Below are 23,252 nucleotides of genomic sequence, written 5' to 3' on the forward strand. Positions count from 1 at the left end.
CTTCTTTGGGGCTGCATTGATGAGCCTGACCTTTGACCTTTTAACGGAGGCTAAAGATAATCTTTTTCATTCAGCTCCATAAAATGTCCTTTTATTCATTTCTTTTTTTTAGGGTCTCTTACACATATAGTGGCAACGTTGGCAAACACAATGAATAATAGTCCTAACACAAGCTGCAGGTACGGGACACAAAACGTTTTGTTTTGAACAACATGAAAAATTAAAACATTTAAATTAGCATACATGTTATGCCAAGGCGTACCCATGGTACATCTTCATGTTAGTGTCTCAACACGTGCTGTTTGCACCGGTGTTAAGCCGGCTGGTAGTACTCTAACCGCTCAAGCAAGACCTCTGAGTAGCCAGGGGAGTAGTACCTGAAAAACACACAAACACATGTACATAGACCTTAGTGGGGTTTTTTCTAACGGTAGATATTTTAGGAGGGAAGCTGGGAAGGAGAAAGAATATATACACCATACTATAATTGTGCTGCTGAGTCAGCGCACGCTTCACAGGTTTTTTTTTTCGATGTCCACAAAGTATTGGTGTTTCAGCAGGCATGCGTGTGTCCATTTGAGCCAACGAGAGAAACACACCTGACTATCTCCTCGGGGAAGCAGCTGTTGATGGCGTTGATGTGCTCCTGCAGGGGGGAGCCGGGCTCTGCCTCGATCTCTTGCAGTTTCTTCAACCCGCCGCTGGTCACAAACAGACGGCGAGCCTTACTGTCATGAGGCAGCACCTTTTGATGGGAGGGAAGTCGGAGTGAATTATAAAAGGGGTTAAAATGTGAACCATTTGTATAGTGCAGAGCCCTGATTGATGCTGTGACGCCAGCTGGAGACACGCTCACCTTGCTGAACTGGCAGACGACATGTCTGAGGATGTTGCTTGGAACATCATAGAGTAGAGGCTCCAGACTTGGCAGGTCGGTGCACTTCTGCAGAACGCTCTTTAGAGCCTTCTTACTCTGAAAAGAAAAAGAATGATAAAGTCATTGTAAAACATTTCCGTGTCTCTGTTTTTCTTTTTTTAACTAGGTGACCTTTGATACCAAGTGACCTGCGAGTCAAAATATGTAATATTCAATCTTCTCTTGTTTTTGTGCTGTTAAAACTGCTCCTTTAGATACTTACTTGTGCCTCAATAAAAATGTCAACTGGTGAAATTAACAAGCAGAAATTTAAGACCTTTTTAAAGACCATTTCCATACATTTTAAGACCTCATCGCCATTGTGTGTTCTAACCGGATAGATAAGCGAACGTATACTTACTAAGCATTGATTGTAAAAAAGCACAAGGAAACAGTCTGTGTGTGACAGACCTCATCAATGGAACATTTCTAAATGCACTTTGATAGCTAACATATGGAACTTATTTGAGTTTCCTATAATATCACTTTTAGCTCACTCTAACCCACACCAATCAATAGTATGGTGCATTAGAGAGGAATAGTAGTAAAGAAATTATAGTATAGCACGTCAAAAAAATAATTCAAATGGCATCTAGAATTAACAAAGATATTCAAATTTGAGAAAAAGAAAAAGCATATAATAATTTAGTGGATCCAAAAAACTCATCAAATTTAAAGCAATTGTTTAGTAGAAACGGAGAAGTCAAAGAAAAAGTCATGCAGCTAGAGATTTAGAAAATCACCTCAAAAAAGCATTATTGTGTAAAAAAGAGTCCTGAAAATGTTGTAGTACACAACGTCAACAAAAAAAGTCAAAAAGTATGTCTGGGAAAGTCACAGGATAACGTGTCAGAAAAGTCCTACCGTGTAAGAAATGATTTAGCAGATCTAAAAAAAAAAGTATAGACTATATGTCAGAAAAGGGAATTGACATATATTGCATTTAAAAAGTCATCAGCGACTATATGTCGTAGAAAGTATTATTATTGTATGCCAAGAAATGCATTAATATATATAGTAAGTGAAAAAAAGAGTTCAAGAGTTGTTTTCACAACTGGTCACAAGTCACAATAATATGTAGAAAAGAGTATAGTGTATAAAAAGTAATAATATTTTTATTATATGTATGAATAATACATATAATAATATATTTATAATATAATTATAGTGTCAAAAAAGGTTAAAGCATAGCAAGTCAAAAAAAAGTCAATAGTTATTCCATTATATGTCCATTCAGTGATATATAAAAAGACAAATGATTCCATATAAATAAAACTCACAGTATATAGTAGCCTAAAAAAATAATATAACAGTTATAGTTAAGCATCATAATGTGCATGTCCAAGTGGATATTAAAAGGTAATTGTTTAACATATTAAAAAACGGATTCTTGTTTGCTGAGTCAAATCCATTACAGTATTTCAAAAAGTCTTTGTATAGTAGGAAAATATCCTAAAAAAATCCTCGTATAGTACATATAAACAAACATAACAGATTCCCCTAATAGTGATATAAAGGCAAAAGTAAAGCATATTGTGGAAAAACTCATTTTATAATATTTTAAAATAAGTACATAGAGATCATGGTACAGTCTGTGAAAAAAAAGTCCTAAAGAAGTATTTGTGTAGAAGGATAAAAAAAACTCATATCATAGTTGTTTCTTAACACGTCTAAACATCTAGATGTTGTATGTAAGAAAAAAGTAATTGTCAAGCCAAGACATTTTTTTAGAAGGTTCTAAAATAATAATAAAAAGGTAACCGCCTGTGACAGAATGAACAGGTGACAATACCAGCTTAGGTAAATGATTAGAAATAAGTTAATTGTGTGTTATTCATTATTTGTAGTGGCAGGCTAACAATAGGTTCAAGGCTGATGATATGTATGTATCAAAGAAATCTCTATTAAAATGTTGAAATAGACCAAACCATACACAGCTTTATCCTGGTGCATTTTCAAATACCACTGAGGATACACATTATAAATAAATAAATAACCAGCAAGCACGTTTTTTGGGTTACTTTCAATGTCTGTAAGTATTTTTGTTTCTTTTTCAAATGCTTCCTCCTATGTCGTCAAATTGGTGATATTGTGTTTTTTTTAAACAAGTAATCCCGAATATGTTTATATATTTTTGAGAGGTAAAACATGACCAAATACTTTTACTTTGACTTCATCTGTAAATCAAACACTGCTTAAGATCAGCTCTTACTTTGGCCTGCAGGTCCTCTGAGCTGCTGGCGTCCATGTAGAGTTCCAGCAGTTTGGCCAAGAGGTCGGAGGTCGCCACTGCCTTGGCGTGCTCAGGGGTGTGATGACCGATCTGGCCGATGGACCAGGCTGTGGCCGCCTTGATGTGAGGCTCACGCTCCTCCGACAAGCAGAGGGCCAGCTGGGGCAAACCCTACAGGACAGGGTGACACACGGCATGATGGGGCTGGTTCCCTCAACGTGACCTATGAACTGGGCCTGAAGAGGGATGCCCACCTTGGAGAGAATGACAGCCATGGCGAGGTTCTCGCCGTGAGCTGCCACATACCCCAGCATCATGATCCCAGGCAGCCGTAGGTTTCCATGGCAATTGCCCAGATAATCCACCACGGCGCCCACGGCACCACAATTCACAATCATCTGGGCCAGCTGGGAAACAGACGCAGATTCATTTGTGACCACACTCGCACATCTGGGCTCCAAATGTGCGAGAGAGAGAGCGAGAGAGAGAGCGAGCGAGAGAGCGCTGTACCTCCGGTGAGTGTTTCACCACCTCCCTCATCAGAGTGGTGACGTTTTTCTTGACGTAGTCATCTGGATCGTTGAGGCAGGCCATCGCCGCAGGGAAGATCTCCGCCTCTATCACCATCTCTGCCAGGCTGACCGAGTGTTTACTGATCTGGCTGAGGGCTGAGAACACCTGCCTCTGGGTGGAGACAGAAACTTGTCCGAATCATTGCCGGAGCTTGTGTCAAAACACTTTAGTCAAGCTTCATGGTGTATATTTGTAGCCAGCATGTATGCTGGAATCTTTCATTTTTCATAAAATTACTGGTTGTTCTCAGCTGCTGAGCTCATCTATTAAATTTAATTACATTTGCTATAAGGATGTTATTTCAATTTCGAAAATTGAGATGCAATTTTTTGCTCAAATTCCAGCAGTTTTATTGAAACTTTATTGAAGCTTTTTATCCTTGTGTTAGTTGCAAGAACTGAAATGCACACACAATTCTGTTATTCTATTCCACCACATAATGTTTTTCAGAAGTGTTCAGTTATTACGATGGTAATTTGTCACAATTCATTATTAATTAAATCACCACATTCTAAGGGCAAGATGTTTGTTAAAAAGGTGAACATAGAGAACAATAGAAACCATCAAATGCAAACATTAACACAAAAATGGCATATAAATATGTAAATATAATAATATTCAAGATATTTGCGTGAATATATTTAAATAATATATTCGTATACAGTTGGTTCTGTTAAACATTCATTCTTATCATGCGTAAGTGATGTAATTGTGTCCAGAGTAAAAGCACCAAAGAAAAGTATTTTTGTTGTTACTTTAATGAATTAATATCTAACTTACTTAATACTTAAGTACTGGTTATTTTTACCTGATATGGAAACATTGCTCTAAATGTGAGGAAAAGCGACGAAGAATGATCAGCTATTCTAATAAAACTTTTCTTTTTTGGTTTGAGTTGTCCTACCTTCAGTTTGGCATCCGGGTTGAGGATCATCTGCGCCAGATGTGCGATGGCTCCATTGTCCACCACAGATTGGGCCAGCTCCGGTGTGTGCTTGCAGATGTCACTGAGGGTGGAGGCCGCGATGCGTTTGAGTGCCATCTCGGGCTCCTGAAGACTCAACACCAGCAGTGGCAAAGCGCCCGCATCCACCACTGACTGAGACAACGCTGCACCGAGACGAGAACAGACGGGAAGCATGAAAGCAAATACACAGAAGGTCAAGGTCGAAGGGCAAGGAGAGAACATGGAAGAGGGAGGCCGTGGAAGCTTGTGCGTCTCCCTTACATGCGTTGTGCCGTGCGATGTAGCCCAGGGCCCAGGCAGCAGCCTCCTTCACCCCGGGGTCAAACTCCTCCAGACAGAGAACCAGGGCATCAACTCCCCCACATGCCACCACCGCCTGGGACAGCTCGGGGGAGTGTTTGGCCACTGCACGCAGCACAAACGCCGCTGCCTTCTTGTAGAACCTCTGCACACAGACGCACACGAATACACGCGCTGTCATCTTTTTCCCGGTGTTTTTGAATGGAGCAATAATGTCATGTATCCAGTTATGTACTGGATACATGACATTATTATTATGTTTATGTTTTCTTCTCATGCGCTTGAATCCCTGAATTGTCATCATCAAAAAATCAACCAATTATTTTTTCAATCAAAGGTTATTACAGTTTTAATTCTAAGAAGGGGACCAAATACATAAATAGCCATGAATTGTTTTTGTCTAACAGAAAAACATGGTTCATGTACTCAAAATAAAACTCTCTCATGCCACTAGCTGCAGTGAGACTTTCAAAACCCTAACGTTACAACAGAGATTTTTTATCATCTTTAACACCATTATTTTGGTAATCGGCTATTTGAAAAACATGTTGAAAACCGTAAACTGTGTAGTTTTACGCTAAAGAGACTGCCACGTCCCGTTAACGACAACAGCAGCTAAACCTTGTCTGTCGTCCCTGAAATAGCTGAGAGACAGAAAGAGAGAAAACAAAGGCCCGGTTGCTCTCATGGTAAAAGGGCCTCTTAGGTTTTGAAGTAGCCCCGAGGCGGGCTGCCAAGTAGCCCAAAACCCATTCTACCATCCAGGGGGCTGACCCCAGGGGCCGGCAGGGTCTCCTTCCTCTCTCTCTCTCTCTCTCAGACAAACACAGACACACATACAAATCCACCAGCCAAACCACCTTTGAAACATTTTGAAACATTTAGCTCTGTTGCTGCAGAAAAGATGAGCTATACTGACATTCTGAAAGGTCAAAGAGTGGACCAGCTGGGGCAGGATGTCTTCTTTTACCACCGCTTGGGCCAGGTCATCGCTGTGGTCGGCCAGGCGGCCCAGAGCCAACGCCGCCGTCTGCTGGATGCTGGGGACCACATCCAGCAGGAGGGGACGCAGCATAGGCATCACACCTGCAGGAGAGGGGAGGAGTTTGACACTCGTTAGCTGAGGCTAACTGGTTGTACGCTGCGCTTAGTTTCTTACCTGCATTTTGGAGTAACTCTATGTTTTGCGGTCTGGCTGCCAGATCAGCGACAGTTTGCACAAACTGCATCCTTGATTTCTGGAACTGCTCAAAAACTGAAAAACACAGAAAACGTTCAACTTTGAGCTGCGTGGGCTTTTTTTATTGAATGAAAACTGATGCTGGATCTCACCTTGAATTATCTGTCGTTGACTCATTGTCACCCGGATGGAAAAATGCCTCCTCCTGGAGATTTATTGCCACAGCGTGGTGGATTTATCGCAGGATTCAGGACCGTCGCTACGTTTGAGCTGGGTGGTGTTGTCGTTGGGTGTTGCCGTGGCAACCGGCAGGAAGCGGAATGCGCAGCGGCTGCGGCCGAAGATCGTGTGTTGAGAAGATGAATCACCCCCTCCCGTCTTTTCGCAATCAAATTGCACTTCGCCTCGTCTCAGTTCCTGCAGATTTCCGTGGAAAGCAGGTGGCCGCTATGCAAAACGCTGGCGACGGTGAACTTGTCAGCATATTTTAACCAGCACAGCGTAGCGTTTAACATTTTATTATCAAGTACTTTAATTCTTCTTTCCTTGACCCTCTCGAGGAGTTTGTCCTCAGATGAACCGCCGGTACGAGTTCTTCTTGTTGCACCAAAATAGATCTGATTACTCTTTATCTTTTACAAAATGTGGCTTATTGAGATCAGTATGAACATGATCCTCTCTCTCTCTCTCTCTCTCTCTCTCTCTCTCTCTCTCTCTCTCTCTCTCTCGGTTGATATTTGCCTCAATCGTTTGGTGCTGTCTAGTCAGCAGATGAAAGACATATAGAGACAATGATAACAATATGTGAGGATTGCCATTTGGTCTATGCTTTGAAATAGATCCATTCAGGCAAACAAGACATACTGCTTTTGTGCATGTTGTCCAAAAACCGACAGACTTAGAGAAAATACGTCTATTTAAATGAGCCGATCCAGGACTGATAATCGGTTATTAAGGCACGTATTTTGCTTTCGAATTTTACACATTTTATGGGGCCGAATTAACAAGTATTTCTACGTATTGTACAATGTAATTCATACTCAGGTTTTTTCACACCCTTTGGTCTGAATGGGTTGCGGTTTCCGCATTTGGGAGGGACTTTTTTCATATTTAATTGCAAAAACCGCAGGGATTGTTAATCCCCAAAGAATGTATCATGTATTAAATTCAAATGAGTGACATTTTCGTTGTATTGCTCTATAAATCTCTCATACAATGAAGCTGTTCTGTGAGCCACTGATTATGGACTCGACTCAAATGTAAACGCGTATCCAATCTGGTATCACGTGTTCCTTCTTTCCGTCCATCTGTTCAATAAAGGCATTTTCTTAATGACTGCTTTATTTAGACCAACTTAATTTGTAGGAATTTCAGCCTGAGCTAGATTTAATGTACTTAATATATATTATTGAGTGCTTTGAATACCAACATACAAGTGTGTGGGAGTTGCTCATTTTAAATTACAATAATTAAAAAATGCAAATATAGTAAATCATCTAAACGTAGGCCAATTCGTTTCTGATTCTTATTTGTTTTCATCCCCTTCTTTGGCAGCATACTTTAATCGTCCAAAATAAGTGAAGATATAAAATCACTTTGCATGAAAGTCACGCTGGAATTTTTTTGAGGGAGATAAAATAATAAACCGTTGTGCTCTTTAAGTTTAAGCCTTTAATTTTAGTTTTTCTTTTTTTAAAAACGTCGCATTTTAGTGCAGCAGATGCAATCACTCGAGTGATTAATCCTCAATACAACAAAAATATATAAATATCTAAAAGGCTTCAATCTGCATTGCAGGTATTGAGAAGCATGATCGGATTCCGGGCCAGACGACCTCTTAGAGTTATCTTCATCGCTGCCGATTCACAAAGACATCTGGCGCTTTGCTCCGACTCGTTTTAACAAAGGCCCGTTTGAGCGACTCCTTCATCTGCTTGTTGTTCGAGCTAAAAACAGCAGACCGACTCGAGAGAGGAACATCGAACCGACTGCTACAGTAAGTGTAAAATGTTTTTATTTAGATGTTTTATACTGTGCAACAGTAACAATACAATAGGTTGTCCATACAATCGAGCGATACAAATACGGAAACCACGGGAGACATCAAAACATCTGCCATCATTCCCTCACAACAACAAAAAAAGGGGGGGGGGGGGGGGATAAGAGAATAACATAATCGCTGATTAAATATGCACTTTGTTTATATTTACACGTGGATTCTCTAAAACTGCTTAAGACGTCTTGGCTAAGCGATCCGATTCCACTGCAGCTACAAGAAACTGATTTCTTTTCTTTCTTTTTTTCAGTAAAAGGCAATTAAATCTTCCTCCCCCCCCCCCCCCCTCCATGTTTTCCATGAAGCCAACAGCGCCGCACGAACGTACATGTTCGCTTGGCTGGAACGGGATCAGCGTCTGAAACAACCTTATTTTAAAAAACGAGACTTCTGAGGGAAACACGCAGAATTCTCTTTTATACAAAAAAACAACAACAGTGTTATCATGAGCATGCATGCTTAAACAGAATGTTTCAAAATATCCCAACACACATGAAATAATTCATGACAAACACGTTGAATCTGAACGAATGAAGAAAATATAAGTATATCTCCAGTCACTTAAAATAAAGATGTAGCTTTAAATTGGATAAATGCTTGTCCTTCTCTTTTCCAACTTGCTTTTCGGTTGTTGTTGTTTTTGTTTTGACATGTCAACAGCAACATCTCCTTTCATATTCTATCAACAGAAATCCCCCGCCGCCCCAGAACTTCCTCGTTCCTTTTGAAATGCCTCCGATTCCACTACGTTTAAACGTACATGTGATGCCATAATATTTAGAACAACGAATGGGGAGCGAGAGACAGACAGAGACAGAGACAACATCGCCTACACAATGGAACTACGTTGGCATGAGCGCAGCAGGCCGGTCGGCGGAGCGGGGCGTCCGGCGTCGACGGCTCGCCTCATCCGGAGGACGTCGACGAGCCGTTCAGTGAAACCTTCCGGGCCTTGTTGCTGCCGCCGCCGCCGCCGCCGCCTCCGAACGGAGTGAACGACCGACTGGGGGTCGGAGGGGGCGCGGTGGTGGTGGTGGTGGCGGCGGCGGTGGTCGTCGTGTTGGTGGCGACGGCGGCGGCTGCGGTGGAGGAGGAGGAGGAGGAGGCGACGGCCGGTGTCCCGTTGACTTTAACGGGGCCGTGCGGGAGTTGCGGGGACCTCGCGGGCGTGCCGGGGCTCGGCAGCGACGAGGAGGTGGACGGAGCCCCGGCGGGACTTCCGGCTTTGTCGCTGGCGGAGTCGCTCTCGGGACCGGACCTGCTGGCGCTGCTTTGGCCCTCCTGCTGCGCGTGGCTCACCTTCATCTTCTTACAGTTGGGTCGGACTCGGTACTTTAGAGGCAACGGGCCGTTCTGTAAAGCGGGGTTGTGATAGGAGAGATCATTAAGTAGAAGTAGACTACTATTTATTTTTTAAGCGTGAAAGCACAACCTCTACAAGATGTTTAAAAAAAAAGTGCAGTCTCATTTGGCCTACAACGCAACTCCAATCGAAACGACGGTTTCAAAATACCTTCCACTCATGGGATTCATGACCGCATACTGTAAATATTTCAAATGCAAAGCCCTATAAATGACCAAAATATTTTCCAAATTACGGGATAAGAACTTCTTAACCGTAATTTCTGATCAGTTATACATGTTTTCCCCAAACAGGAAATGACCTCCAGGTGAACCTGTGACCAAATTAGATTTGTGAAAAGTCTCTAGACTCATCCTGTCAGATCAAAAGTGCCCAGTTAGTCTCAAAACTACCAACAAAGAGGAAACCCATAATTAACAGACATTTTTTCAGAGCTTAAATCCCAACATGTGACCTTCCACTTATTAGTTAGTAAAGCCCTTCTTAATACACTCAAGATTAACATTGGTTGTCCTTTTTTATTACTTTAAAGTAATTCAACACTGCATTTTAATTATACAAATTAAATAAGTAAGCTCCAACTTATAAGCAGACATGATCATAGCATACTTGACAATATAGACTTTACATTAGCGGTATATTATCATACATTACCCAAGGAAAATAAGAACGTTTGATGTATTCCTTATGTCAGATTACATACGTCGGGATAAACCAACCGACACATCTATTTTGTCCAAAAAGGTCTCTTACTCTTCTCCATGTGTAGATATATGCTATATCCATTAAAGTGTAGTAATCTTTCAGCGGTTCGTCTTCATACATGACTTCAACCTAGACAGGAAAAAAAGCACATTTTAATAAAACAGACTAAATAGAGTTAAATAAATTTCAAAATAATATGGTTTCATAATTCACATGAACGGTGAGAATGTTCAATTTATATTCTCCAATAATGTAAAAATAAATAATGAAATCAATACCTGGTAGGCATTTGGGATGTCCATTTTGCTTCGCAGAAACTTCCTCAGATGCATGATGGTCATGGCTGCTGGACACTGCAGGTACCTTTTGTTAGCCACCTGCACATTAGGAAAGGATTCCCAAATTATACAAGAGACGATATATTTGTATGGAAGTTTATTATTCAGAAGGACTACAGGCATCAGAATCATCGGACTGGTCCACCTCAAAAGCTGAAATCAAATCAGCGAAACAATGAGGCCCTTCAGAGGAAACTGTTTGGTTAAAACGTGTCAGATTTCGCAACACAGATCGAGAACTAAAAAATCATGCACAAAAAAGTGTGTCTGCAGTGCCTTCCATTCTTTGTTGATGTTAACAAGAACAGAATGTGGCCGAAAGGAACTTACCAAGTTAAGATCTTTAGACTGCTTGTCCTCCATGGAAGCTTCCAGTCTGCAAATAATTAGAAAATATGATATATGAATATACTCTGCAGATTTATGGCACTCAGGTTATTTATGTGCTGACCACATATTCAAAAGCACAAATTTATTCGGAATAAATAAGAGGATATTTAATATTCCCAAACATATATTTTTCTATATTTGACACACACAGTACTTGTGGCTTATTACTCATGTCGACAGCCCTTAATTATTATTACAAAAAGTTGAAAATGGAATGAATTTGAAATAAATAATACATTTTTTTTTAATCATTTTTTTGGTTGAAACGACTACTATCCATTACATTTCTACAAGTTGCTTCCACTAAAAATAATAAGTGATTCAGTAATAAGTCAATAAGTGATCTAATTAACTTTGGGCAAACACACATTTCGTTCCCTGGAGGGAAGGTGTGTTCAGAACGTAACGTAGCAGGATATGACTCATTTGGCCCTGGTTATCTATGCTGGACAGTTGGAAGAAGTATAAGCTCTCTGGAAGTGAATGCCTACCTGCAGTGGTCAAAGAACTCGATAGAGAGGCTGATGATCTCATCATCCGTAATAATCCTCTTGTCCTCGTCTGCCACCTCTCCACGATCCTCATTTGATCCATTGGAAGCTGCAGGTAAAGTACGCAGAAAATGTTGTTTTAAAAAAGAACAAGGAGTCCAAAAACAATCGGCCTGCAGTGAGACGCCAACAGGGGAAAGATTCTTCCTTCTTCATCCAAAACGTCAAGGGACTCTTCACCGTGGTGAGAGAAAGGAAATTAAATGAGGCCATTTGTGCTTTTGAACTCACCATCTACAGGGTGCTCCGCATAAAAGTCTCTCCGCCGCTTCATTTCACCTTCATTTCAGGAAGACAAGCAACCATATTCAGTATAAATAAGTAGAAACCTTTAATAACACATTCAGTAGGTAGATGGAAAAATCACCTACATTTGGTAACATTATGCGATTTTGCAATACAGCCAAAGAAAGGCTTGCGCTTCAAAACCCTCCACGTCATCATTATGATTTTCCATATAATGAAATACAAGATATATGTGGCAGTAAAACATGTTGAGCGGTTTGATCGACAGCATACAGAATGACACCAAACCAATCATTACATTATTGTGATTTAAAATAATATATACTATTTTTTTCTGGACATTTGCATAAGTGGCAGTTTGATGTGGAGTCCCAACATTTCTGGCTGAACCAACAATGAAAGTAAAGCTAGAAAACGGGCGCAGATACAGAACGGACACACATGTATACGCGAGGGACATGCATGTACGGACACGGATGGACCGGCGGGCTCTTACTTTTGAAGAGGCCGGGGACCAGCTTGTACACAATGTCCTGTAGAGTTTTGTCAGACCTAGAGAGAGGAAGAGGCCCTTCAGTCAACTCATTAAGAAACTAGAACCCTCAACGTTGAAACCAGAAAAAAACCTGACAAAGATGGTGAAATTATTCTAGTCTTATTATTAAGATTATGGTTAAAGACAAATACAGCATTTCATGTTCCTTTGATGTACATACATTTTCAATTGTTGCATGTGACACATATAACAGACATATAGTGGTGTTCGAGGCGAATAAATCTCATTATATATATATCTGGGATTTTTCTTGTATATATTATATAAGTGTGTGTGAAGAAAGAAACAACAGAAGTATTGTCGTAGCTGCCAAATAATACACTATACGTAAAAGTAAAATAAAATTATATAGGAAGAACATTTACAGAAGTTTCCCGAATTCAACCCCCTGTGTGGGCACAGAAGACCCCTTAATTGCGTCACCTGCAAAACTCCTATATCTAAAAAAAAATATAAAAATAAATCTATATTCAAAAACAATAAACGCAAACTGAGGGAAAAAAATTAGAAAGAGGAAACAATATCTGAAGAATCACAGTTCTCACCTAATGTTGAGCAAAGGCTTCGTTTTATGCACTTGCACATCACAGATGGGACAGTATTTGCTGGCTTCCAGGTAGCGCACGATGCACATCTTGCAAACTACAAACAGAACAAAAAGAGACGGTCAATATAATTTTATCTGAAAGGACCCGGTGAATCCACATCTGTTTCAAGACTAGTTGAGCGGATTCTCCTGCAGCAGGAACACTTGGACAGTGGACAGAAGGACCAGGGAGGCTAGAACTTGCTGCCACGCATTCTCCTCAGCGTGCACACCCCGTGATTACACGTCCGGCCCGCAACGTCTACTTACACGAGTGAAGGCATTCGATGATGGTCGTTGCGTCTATGAAATACCCTCCGCACAGGACGCACATGAGATGCGGATTGAGCTCGGTAATCTTTATCCTTGTCGTCCGATGCATGTTGAGAGCGGGGAGATCAACAATCCTGCCTGAAAAATAAAGACATAAAACGTCAAGACAACGCATGCACCGCTACAGAGGAGGCATCAGAGGGCTGCAGCTTTCATTTACGACGTAACGCGCACCATTTGGGGGGGGAGGCGCTGCTGTTTGTTTGACTGTGTTAAGGAAACATCATCTTTTATGCTAATCAAATAATAACCAAAGCAGGCAGGAGCTCGGTGGCAGATTGATGGGCAGCTGCAGCAGCAGCAGCAGCGCCACGGAGTCACCTGACCGAGGCGCAGTGAAGAACCATAAATCAATCGCTTGGAGATCGATGCAGCCCATGCGCGCGCCCCTCCATCGCTTCATCTTAAATCAACACGGTGTCCAACAAATGGTAAACTTGCAGTGCAGGCGGGACCCCCCGGCGGGCGTTAAATCAGAAGGTTTCAAAACAACAGAAACGAGTACAGCTCGTAGGTGTCAAACCAATTGGACCAATATGAACCATTACAAGTCGGTGAAAATAACATGTCCCTAGTAAATCCCACGTGCACGCGTCGTGGCCACGCCGCCCTGTGACAGAACCGTCACCCCGGATTGACAATTTCAGGCGGATAAAAACAACAGCAGGTACGTGGATCTGTGGCGGCGCGCGGGGTGGGAGAGGTGGGGTCGTTCGTGGGAAGATCGCGTACACTACGTCAGGTGTGCCACACGGGCTGCCGGGGTGGTGGAGGTGGGGGTGGTGGTGGAGGTGGAGGCTGGGCGTTTCTATGGCAACCCCCTTTTGCTTTTTCAGCCCACATGGCCGATCGCCACGTTACCAGAACACGAACAGCACCGCGATGATCCGCCGGCGTGCGGAGCGGGGCCGCGGAGGAGAGGGGCGACCGGAGGGTTCTTCCGAGCGCCTCGGCGCCCGCAGGCAGCGGCTGGACTGCCAGGCTGCCGACTGCGCGGCTGCCATTTTGTGGAGGAAAAAAAAAAAAAAAAAAAAGCAAAGCCCGTATCGGTTCAACGGGCTGCGGGGTTTCCTTTCATAAAAAGGGGGGGGGGGGGGGGGGGGGCGAATAGGAGCAACACCCGACGCGTTTACACCGGATCCGCTGAGAGGGACCAGCTACTTGTGTCCAACCCGGGTGGGGTTGGGGGGGGGGGAGAGATCTCCGCTCTATTGTGGTTCGGCGTTGCGCCGTGTTTTTTTTTGCGGCACCGACGCGGGCGGACAGACGGCGGCGGCCGAAGTTGAAGCGCACCGGGTCACACTTGTTCATTCTGCGCCGTGTTTCGACCCGCAGCCGGTTCATCAGACGGCAGCACCGCTTAGACTTGGTTATGCCCCCCAACCCCCCCCTACGTGCCAAAACCACCGCAGTTGTCCCATTTATTCGGTATGTGGAGTGTTTATAAGCCAAAGGGGACACGTAGGCTCATCCTGGAGGCATACGGTCCATTTCCTTCAGATGAATAAAATGTATACTCGCTCCGCTTGCGGTCTTTTTGAGGATTTACAGCGGTCGTTAACTGAACGCAACCTGGCTGGGCACGATACGGTCACTGGGTGACAGCCAGCCCGTACCAGCTTTTTAACCCTCGGTTGCTGTAGGGAGTCCCGGTCCGACCCGACCTGCGCCGAACAGACCCACGGTGCACAAGTTTGGACCGTCTGGATAATGTTGGATAATGGCTCCAGATATGCAGTTGAGAGCCTGTTGCGTCCTTAATCGATTGGCTGGTGTTTGGACGACAGCTCCTGTCCTGCGGGACCCGCATGCTCACTTTATAAGGACCTCGGATCCACGCCTCCATAATTGCCAATGTGAAAATGACTTTTATGAAGGAACGAATGCTCCTCAATGGATGCACCAACCAACCAATACAGCAGTGCAATGCGATGTCTGTTAAAGAAGCGCTGACTGTACAGCCTCAATGGCGCATGTACTGATGCATTATGGGTTTGGTGTTGATAGCGTGCACATTAGCCATTAATTCACAACTGAATCTTTAATTGGTTCAAGAAGGCGAAAAACAAATGAGGAGATTGCCTCTGGGTTCTTGCGATGACCCAAACCTCGGGTTGGCTTTTTTTTTTTTTCTCAAACGAGAGCAGTTTCTTTTGTGAAGGTTCCACTTCCACTTAAATCAACAGCAGCTGGAAATAACCCAATTAAAACCGGCCAACTATGCGCTGCCAGTCATTTCAGAAAATCCTAAAAAATAAAAGATACCTAATTGACCACATGACTGAAACGTATTTAACTCCAGAGAAACCAGGTTAAGTTTGGTTGGTTTAATGTTCACATCGTAAAGTCAACCAGCCAATCAGTCAAACGTTGTAACATCTACTCACAGACTTGTGAGGCTTGGAACCTGCAAACCCGGAGAGGTAAATATATATGAACGCTAACGCTGTACGCACACACAGGCTGCCCAAGAGCCTTCATGAGGAAAATGGGGCAAAAGCCCTGGCTCAGGTCATCCTATCCAGGGGCACCAGATTCAGTCAAAGGGCACCGCTTTTAGCCGAATAGGAAGGTGGGTATGTGGAAAATTAGCTTACATGTCACCAGCCAAACAAACATATGCTATGCTCGCCATTGCATGTGAAATATAGTCAAAATACCGATGACACAACGAGCCTTTTGTATCCTGGTCGGTGCGTCGGCTACTTTGTTTTGAATTTCTAGAAAACCCCAGCAGCATTTTAAACTATGACAGCCATGCATCAAGACATAAAGAGCGCACAGCGCATGATTAACGATGATCCAGCGTTTACGAAGCAGCCGTCATTGAAATATTTACGCGCAGAGGAAAGGGTTTGCCTCCATATCCCGTGTACGGGATCTGTCCAAGTTAAGTTAATAAATTCAACATTTAGCCACATACAACCAAAAGCTACACGGCAGCCTATTAACAACAACCCAGACACCAGGACTCTATAAAATGAAGACGCTGTATGGAACCGTGTTCGCGGAAGGAGCGTTTGGAGCACTTGCTGCCGTTAACATCTCAGCCAACGCAGCCCGCTTCGCCCGAGATCTCCCACTTCGCATAAATCCAAAGGACGCGTTGCGAACCTCAGCCGCGATCAACTTATACGGACGCGTCGCTCACTAGTTCACAAAGCGACACCCGCGGAGTGCGAATCTTAATTCGCGTTCGTGGCGGAGCTGGGAACGTGTTTTAGCCGCCCCCAAAAAAAGAAAAAGTGGTGCACACACACACACACACACACACACACAGCTCCACGTCGGTGATCGCTGCAGCCGTGGAAAGCTCCACATCCACCGCTGGATCGGTGGGTATAAAAACCCCACAAAGGCGCCGCCGCAAACCTCCACGCGTGCGCCCGTCATTTAGAGACGACATCGAAGGAGACGTACCTGGACGCTGAGCCGGGGAGTCGGCGGGTCTCGACGCGGATAGACAATGAAAGTTGGGCAGCCGATCAGCAGAAAATGAATAGGAGCCGAGCCGCCATCTTGAAGCAGGCTGCAGACGCTGTCAGTGGCGGAGAGGCGCACGGCGCACCGGAGCGCAATTTCAGATGTGCGAATAAAACTCCTCTTCTCGTCGCCGCCCAGCGCGCCGCCGGCGTGTCCGATCCGCGGCTTCGTAGGAGGGGTGTGGGGGGACCGGCACTCCCGGTTCGGCTGTGGCGGACTCGCGCTTCGGCACCGATAACTTTGCCTCCAAAATAACCGCTTCACCCCGAGTGAAAAATGCAGCAGTGTGTGTGTGTGTGAGAGAGTGTGTGTGTATGTGTGTGTGTGCGCTCTGGTGAAACTAACACCGTCCCTAAAATGGCTTGTAGTTCGACCGCCCCGCTTTGGTCACGTGGTCTAGTTGCTTAAGGGCGCCTTGGAATTACTGTCGGTGTACGCCGCCTCCCCCGATCTGCTGCGCGAGATGTTCGCCCCAAATCACCCGCATGTGGATATTTTATTTTAATATACTCCCGAACACAAAGGAGAAGGTTTGTGCTTTACTTGCGCTGAAAAGACAACAGCCATCTGCTTATTTGGGGAGGGGAGGGGAGTGGGGGGGCGCCGAAAAATCCAGTGTTGGTTGTCTAATGTCGAGCGTGACGCATTATTAAAAAAAATACATAATACACAATTATACAATTTGATACACTTTTGCATCACGCGTATATCCTACCTGCGCTCACGTGGAACTACCCGGGACGTCGATAAGTAAGGCTGATGGTGGTGACGCTCCTTGAGGTTTAAAAATAACCGCTGCACGCGCGCTCACGCACGGTCGGTGTGGTTTTGGACCAATCGGAAGTCCTTGGATCCGTTCCGCGGGACGCGGTGTCTATGATGCGGGGCCGGCCGCCTCATTCGTGTCCGTTCGCGGTCGCGCAAAAAATGTTCCAGGGACTCGGTTTAAAACGCACGTCCATGTGACAAATGACTCCGGCGTCAGACCTTTGGTCACCGGCTGCCCGGACGTCTGCACGCACACACACACACACACACACACACACACACACACAAAAACACAAAACTATGCTTCCACCTCAACTTCCACTTGATGAATTGGAGCCTTTATCTTTCAGCCAGCAGGAGAAAAAAGGAATGAAGACATCTCCGATGTTTACGAAACCCGAGCTGCAGCGGGGCTCCGGCTGAGGAGCTTTGAAGGTTCGGCTGGGTGGCGGATGCTGCAAGTCTCAAACGGGAGCGAAAATTCACAAAAAAACATTCAGCTGATTTGTTTTTTCAGTCCGATGACGTGAAACGAAATAGTGCGGTGTTGAAACAAGGGCATACGTGCTCTTCGGGGTTGTCAAAACACATGTCAGTTACTTTATTGGCTCCACACCAAACTAAATGTTTAAAGTCTCCATGACACACAAGGGTACCATCTCAAGACCAAAGGGTGATTTCTAAAGGCAGTGACACGTGGAGCGGTGATCAAGTTGTGGATATTATTATTCAGAGCACAAGGTAAGATTGTATTCCTTCAGTTTTAATTGAAACACACGTTGGAATGATACTCGTTTATAGTGTTTTACATCTCATGTCAACCTCCGGTACAAAGGGAGCTGTGAGGAGAAGGAGAATGGCGCTGGGAACTGTTGAGAGTTCACGCTCCGTGGTGCCGAAAGGAGGAGGAAACTGGACCCATCACATCTGACTGGCTTTCTCCACACTCTTGGCTGCGTCTTTGAGCTTTCCCACCAAATCCTTAAAAAAAAAAAAAAACCATGGCTCATTTTCAAACGCTGAAATAGCAATAAAAAAAACACCAATACACATTGTGAACAAGAATAAATATTTACGTTCCGACTGTCTTTTATTATGTCTCCCTGGACACTGAAGAACAGAAGATTCAACCAAGTGTTTTACATCGGGAATCTGACAGCATGCCCAGTGCGATTTCCATCACATAAACAGAAAGCATCATGCTGGAACTTAATAGGTTACAGGTTCCATGTTTTTTGCCGCATGTATATGCAGCATCGTCATCAATGCACCGGTTTCAGGGCCATTTAGCCTAACAGGTAAAACGCGCATATAACGATACGCACAGCGTTTCTTATGGAAGCGTGAAAATGAGCAAACCAGGAAATCCTTCCTCTACCTGTAGCTGTTCCACTGTGCAGGTGAAGTTGATATCATCCGAAGATCTTTCTTTCTAATTGAAAAGGAACAAACGGCATCGTTGTTTTACGCAAAGAAACAAAACAATCCAATCGAGGCATGGATGCGTATCAGAGGCTTACCTCAGTGTTCAATGAAATCAAGTAGAAAGGCTCGTTGATCTTATCGACCTGATCGTTCTGTTTTGGGAAACAATATTTAGGTTTTGGTGCAAGAAATGCAAACAAAAAGCCAAAAAATGTTCTCCGAAGCCTGTAATACCTTCACGTGGTATTGTAGACACCACGACGCGTCGTGGATGTGAGGTGGACACCTTCCTATGCTAGAGGAGGGGGACAGACAGAGACAGAGCATCTCTCAATAAAGCTGAATGTCAGGAGCATGTTGCCCGGAGCACAGAAAGCCCCTTTTGACTTTATTTACAGCTGTACGTGTCATAGTCACAGATCAAAAGAAGTTCCCTGTTTTAAAAAGGTACGATTTCTTTTTCGTAACCGTTTAAAAATCAGTTTGCAGACACTGTGTCGTTTTCACAAAGAGCTTTTGTTTTATTGCGCGTCATAAAGCAGCATTTACATTGTAATTAATCACACCCATGTCCGTTCTACACTTTCTACAACTTGTTAAGATCACTCCTCATTTTCAGTAAGACCAAGTCTTCAAAGTTGAGTGGAAACTCTTTTTTTTTAATTGATCCGCACGCATTTCGTGTAAATAATGCTCACGTGAGAGTCGGAAACACGGTGACATTCAGTCAGTGATCATCAGATAACTTCCACACATAACCGCAGCTAAAGTTGCGCAGGGTCAATTAGTCCGCTTTAAAAGACGTCATATTAAATCTTGGCGATCAGGTTGGATTAAGAAAGTAAACAAAGACCACAAAGACCTCTCTTCGCGGGGTTCAGCATGTTCACACTTACCTTGCTAAGAGACGTTCCACTTCTTTTCTATGTTCCTGTAAATCAAAATCATGGATTTTATGGGCAATTAAGCAACAGCCACCAGACTAAATGAAAAAGATAAAGATTTTATAAGTGTGATATTGTTAGAACTGTCACCTGATGTGTGCTATAGAATATTTCTATTCTGTCCGCACTGAATGAGAGTTCTTCAAGACAGGAGCTGCAGAAAAAAAAGACGAATCAGATTTTAATAAAAATATTTTTGACATTTTAACAAGATTCCATTTTAAATTGCAACATATATTTTTTCCATTCCACCGAGAAAAAAAAAACTTCTGTGCCACTTCATTTTCATGCAGATCAATCATTGTTGATGTCCATGAAATTGTAGTTTCAGAGAAATACAAAACAACCTGAGAGCTGTTTTTTAAGTGAAGTCAAAAACAAAACTAAAAGGATCAAAGAAACTCTTTGATAGAAGTCTAAATTAATAGTTGGCTTTATATCCGCTTGTTAATCGTATACATGAGCTTGAGTGATCTGATCACCCAACTTCTATCATCAAAATATAGACTTCCCTTCTTTGACTAAAGAACAAAACGTTAAGGCAGTGAGATGGACAATCGTGAGGGACTCCATTTTAATAATGTAAAGACCAAATAGCAAACGGGAGTCACAGTACTTATTATTTTAGGCAACTTGCGGGTGATTTCCAAGTTTTTTGCTGTCCTATTTCCCCCAAAAAACTAACCAGTATGTCGTTCCTGCTTGTAGGAATTCCCACTGCCTGTTCACCAGCACATTATTGGGAAATACCAAATTGTTCACATGTTTCATTAATAACTGACATGTTTCTATTGACGCATGGTCTTGGGAGATTTAATCAGCGGTTTGCAGTAGAGACCAAAACAACATGCATAAGCATATTTCCTGTCCCACAGGGTGACACGAACACAAACTGCACGGCCGCTACACAGCGCATTCTTTACCTTATCGTTGACTTATCCGCGTTTTGTTTGACCGCCTCCAGTATGAAGGTGGTCGCTGCAGTGTGACTCTGCTTGAGCAGGATCTGGTCGATCTGCTTCAGCTCGGGCTGGTCTGTGCCAACACAAACAAACGGTATGAGGATGCACCTCCTGCCGGTAAAGCCGTGTGGCTCGCAGCCTTTATTCTCTAGACGCATTTAATTGGTATAATTGATGCAGGCTAGATCTGCGATCCGCACTTGTGCGCTCCAGATTGACGTATAGAATGGAAATCAATGAGAATTTGCATGTCAATGGGCCCCTCAGCTGCATCAGCCAGGGGTCCTTTGTTTGTTTGTGAACATTTCACTTTCTCTGCTGCCATTTTAGAGTCGGAATGCTGCAGGAGTTGGCCAACACATGGTTTGTATGATCGAACCAGCCATGACAAGGTAGCATAGGATAGCATACTGCACGGAAATGTAACCAAGTATTTCTTGCAATATTTTATTGACCCTATTCCAAGTCCAAATTAGCACCACAAGGAGCGCTGCTGGTGTCAAAGATCTGCAATGGTCGGTTTTAGAGAACAATCGAAAGTGTCTCCGCGATCGGTTGCGACTACTAGTGATTGAAGTAGTCGAACGCATCCTTTCTGATATGCCGAGTCGACTTGAAGCCGGTTTAAATGACAAAAGGCGCCCGAAGCGGCCGTGCATGTCGCGGCGGGTGCGCTGCCGAATGCGAAACAAGACCGCTTCATGCCGACGGGCTGCGTGCTGCTGGACCTCTTCCCCCCTTTTTACAGATCCACGCGTAAACACGGTGCGATCCGCTTTACGGGCGACTCGCAGCACGCAACCGGGCGAGCGTAGAAATCCGTAAAAATCGAGGCAGCTCTAATGCATATCTCCCCACGGGGAGGAACCGGAAGGAGCTAGGGAGACAAAAAGCGGGGATCGGCTCACCGAGGACACTGGGATCGGCTTGAGAGGAGAGCAGGCTGCGGAAGGACACGTCCACCAGCACCTGGTAGCTCCTCCGGTCGAACGAGGACGGATCGGCTAGAGATTGCAGCCCCCTCTGCACAGACTCCGACAACTCCATTTTGCAAAAAGGGTCAGCAGCTACAGCAGACCACGTGACGGATCAGCTGATGCAGCGCGCCGCGCTGCACAGGGCTGAGTTGAGGAGCTCGGGGCTGGCGAACGTGGAGAAATCCCCCCCGGGTTGACAAGTATAGATGGGCAACCCCTCCCTCCCTCCACCCCCCACACGGCAAGGGGAGAGGGGGTGGTTTTCCTCCTGCGCACCGGAGAACGAAGTATATTTGCATATATAAATATATATACATATGAACATCCGGGTCAAACTGAATTGAGACAGTTAGTAAATTGTGACCAGACTTTATGGACTTCATGATCCGCTTGAGTGAAGACATCGTCAGAGTTTTCCGCCTGAATTTCCAGCACGTTCTCTGCAGGACGACTACGGTCACACAAATAGAAGGCTGCTTCCGTTTAAACCAGCATACACCAAACTAGCCTCTTTCTGAGACATTCGAAATGTCGATTGCGCTACAGGATGCACGACATGAAACAGCTTTTAAAACCTTAATCGGACGTGTGAGACGCACATCCGATATATATGCAGTGGTCTTGCTTGCATAGGGGCTTCCCTGTCAGTCTTGACGCAGTCATCGGGTGCAGAGTGGGTCACTTGTCATGGAGAACGCATCATCTGTCATATGACAGTGGCGTCCGCAAATGAAGGAAACTCCCTAAAAACCGCATTATTAACTGTTATGCGTGCTATTTCTTCACTGTGTTGCTGAATTCACCCAAACTCTGAGAAACATCCGTCATGTAGGTTATCAGGCGGAACACTTGCGGGCTTGGGAAAGAAAAATATGAAGCGCACTTTTATATGAGAAAGCTTTGAGGCAAATGTTCCATGATGATTTAGTTTCTTTGCTTTCTTGCATTTTTACATTGCGGCTCTTCAGTGCGCGACTCCTCACAGCCTCCGCGCTGCGTGACGGGTTTCTACGCGGCGGCCACACGCACGTCGCAGCTATCGGATTGACCTCTGACTTTGTCCAAAGTCCAGTTCCTGCGCCTGGAGGTCGCGTTGTGAAATAGAGTAGCCTTTTTATTCTCCGCCATGTGTATCTCCTCGGGACGTGCACCCCTCTGTCACCGCGTCTTTGCATTCTGAAGTCTCCTTATTAACGCCACACATTGAACCCTCGGACGTTCTTTGCCTCACGCCAAAAATGATTGGCGACACAATTGTCTCTCATTCACGCATTGTGGACTGTAACGGTCATATATGCTTCCGTGTATTTCATAAACATATGTGTTTACAGATGCAGCGTCTTAATGATTCTTTCAAAATAAAAGTCTGTCTCCTCAAATCGAATAACTGAGAACGTCAA

At 44.1% G+C, this 23,252-nt stretch overlaps 2 protein-coding genes across 2 annotated transcripts; both read right to left on the minus strand.

The window, feature by feature from the left end:
• Positions 1-62: 62 nt before the first annotated feature.
• Positions 63-6,540, minus strand: spag6 (sperm associated antigen 6). The gene is made up of 11 exons (XM_040166599.2): positions 6,322-6,540; positions 6,149-6,244; positions 5,909-6,075; positions 4,951-5,134; positions 4,627-4,832; positions 3,660-3,833; positions 3,404-3,556; positions 3,129-3,320; positions 857-973; positions 600-745; positions 63-377 (listed from the first exon to the last, which is right to left on the minus strand). Exons 1-11 carry the CDS (start codon positions 6,344-6,346, stop codon positions 314-316), a joined length of 1,524 nt encoding a protein of 507 aa, XP_040022533.2. The 5' UTR covers positions 6,347-6,540; the 3' UTR covers positions 63-313.
• Positions 6,541-8,167: 1,627 nt separating this feature from the next.
• bmi1a (bmi1 polycomb ring finger oncogene 1a) lies at positions 8,168-22,533 on the minus strand. The gene is made up of 18 exons (XM_078096962.1): positions 21,784-22,533; positions 20,837-20,948; positions 20,004-20,067; positions 19,866-19,900; positions 19,204-19,264; positions 19,065-19,121; positions 18,923-18,976; positions 18,470-18,525; positions 18,376-18,383; positions 13,231-13,371; positions 12,920-13,016; positions 12,315-12,370; positions 11,804-11,851; positions 11,513-11,621; positions 10,962-11,007; positions 10,572-10,670; positions 10,342-10,422; positions 8,168-9,578 (listed from the first exon to the last, which is right to left on the minus strand). Exons 1-18 carry the CDS (start codon positions 21,920-21,922, stop codon positions 9,132-9,134), a joined length of 1,710 nt encoding a protein of 569 aa, XP_077953088.1. The 5' UTR covers positions 21,923-22,533; the 3' UTR covers positions 8,168-9,131.
• Between the last annotated feature and the right edge of the window lie 719 nt (positions 22,534-23,252).

The sequence above is a fragment of the Gasterosteus aculeatus genome, chromosome 21 (assembly GCF_964276395.1).
Source record: "Gasterosteus aculeatus chromosome 21, fGasAcu3.hap1.1, whole genome shotgun sequence".
Classification (NCBI taxonomy): domain Eukaryota; kingdom Metazoa; phylum Chordata; class Actinopteri; order Perciformes; family Gasterosteidae; genus Gasterosteus; species Gasterosteus aculeatus.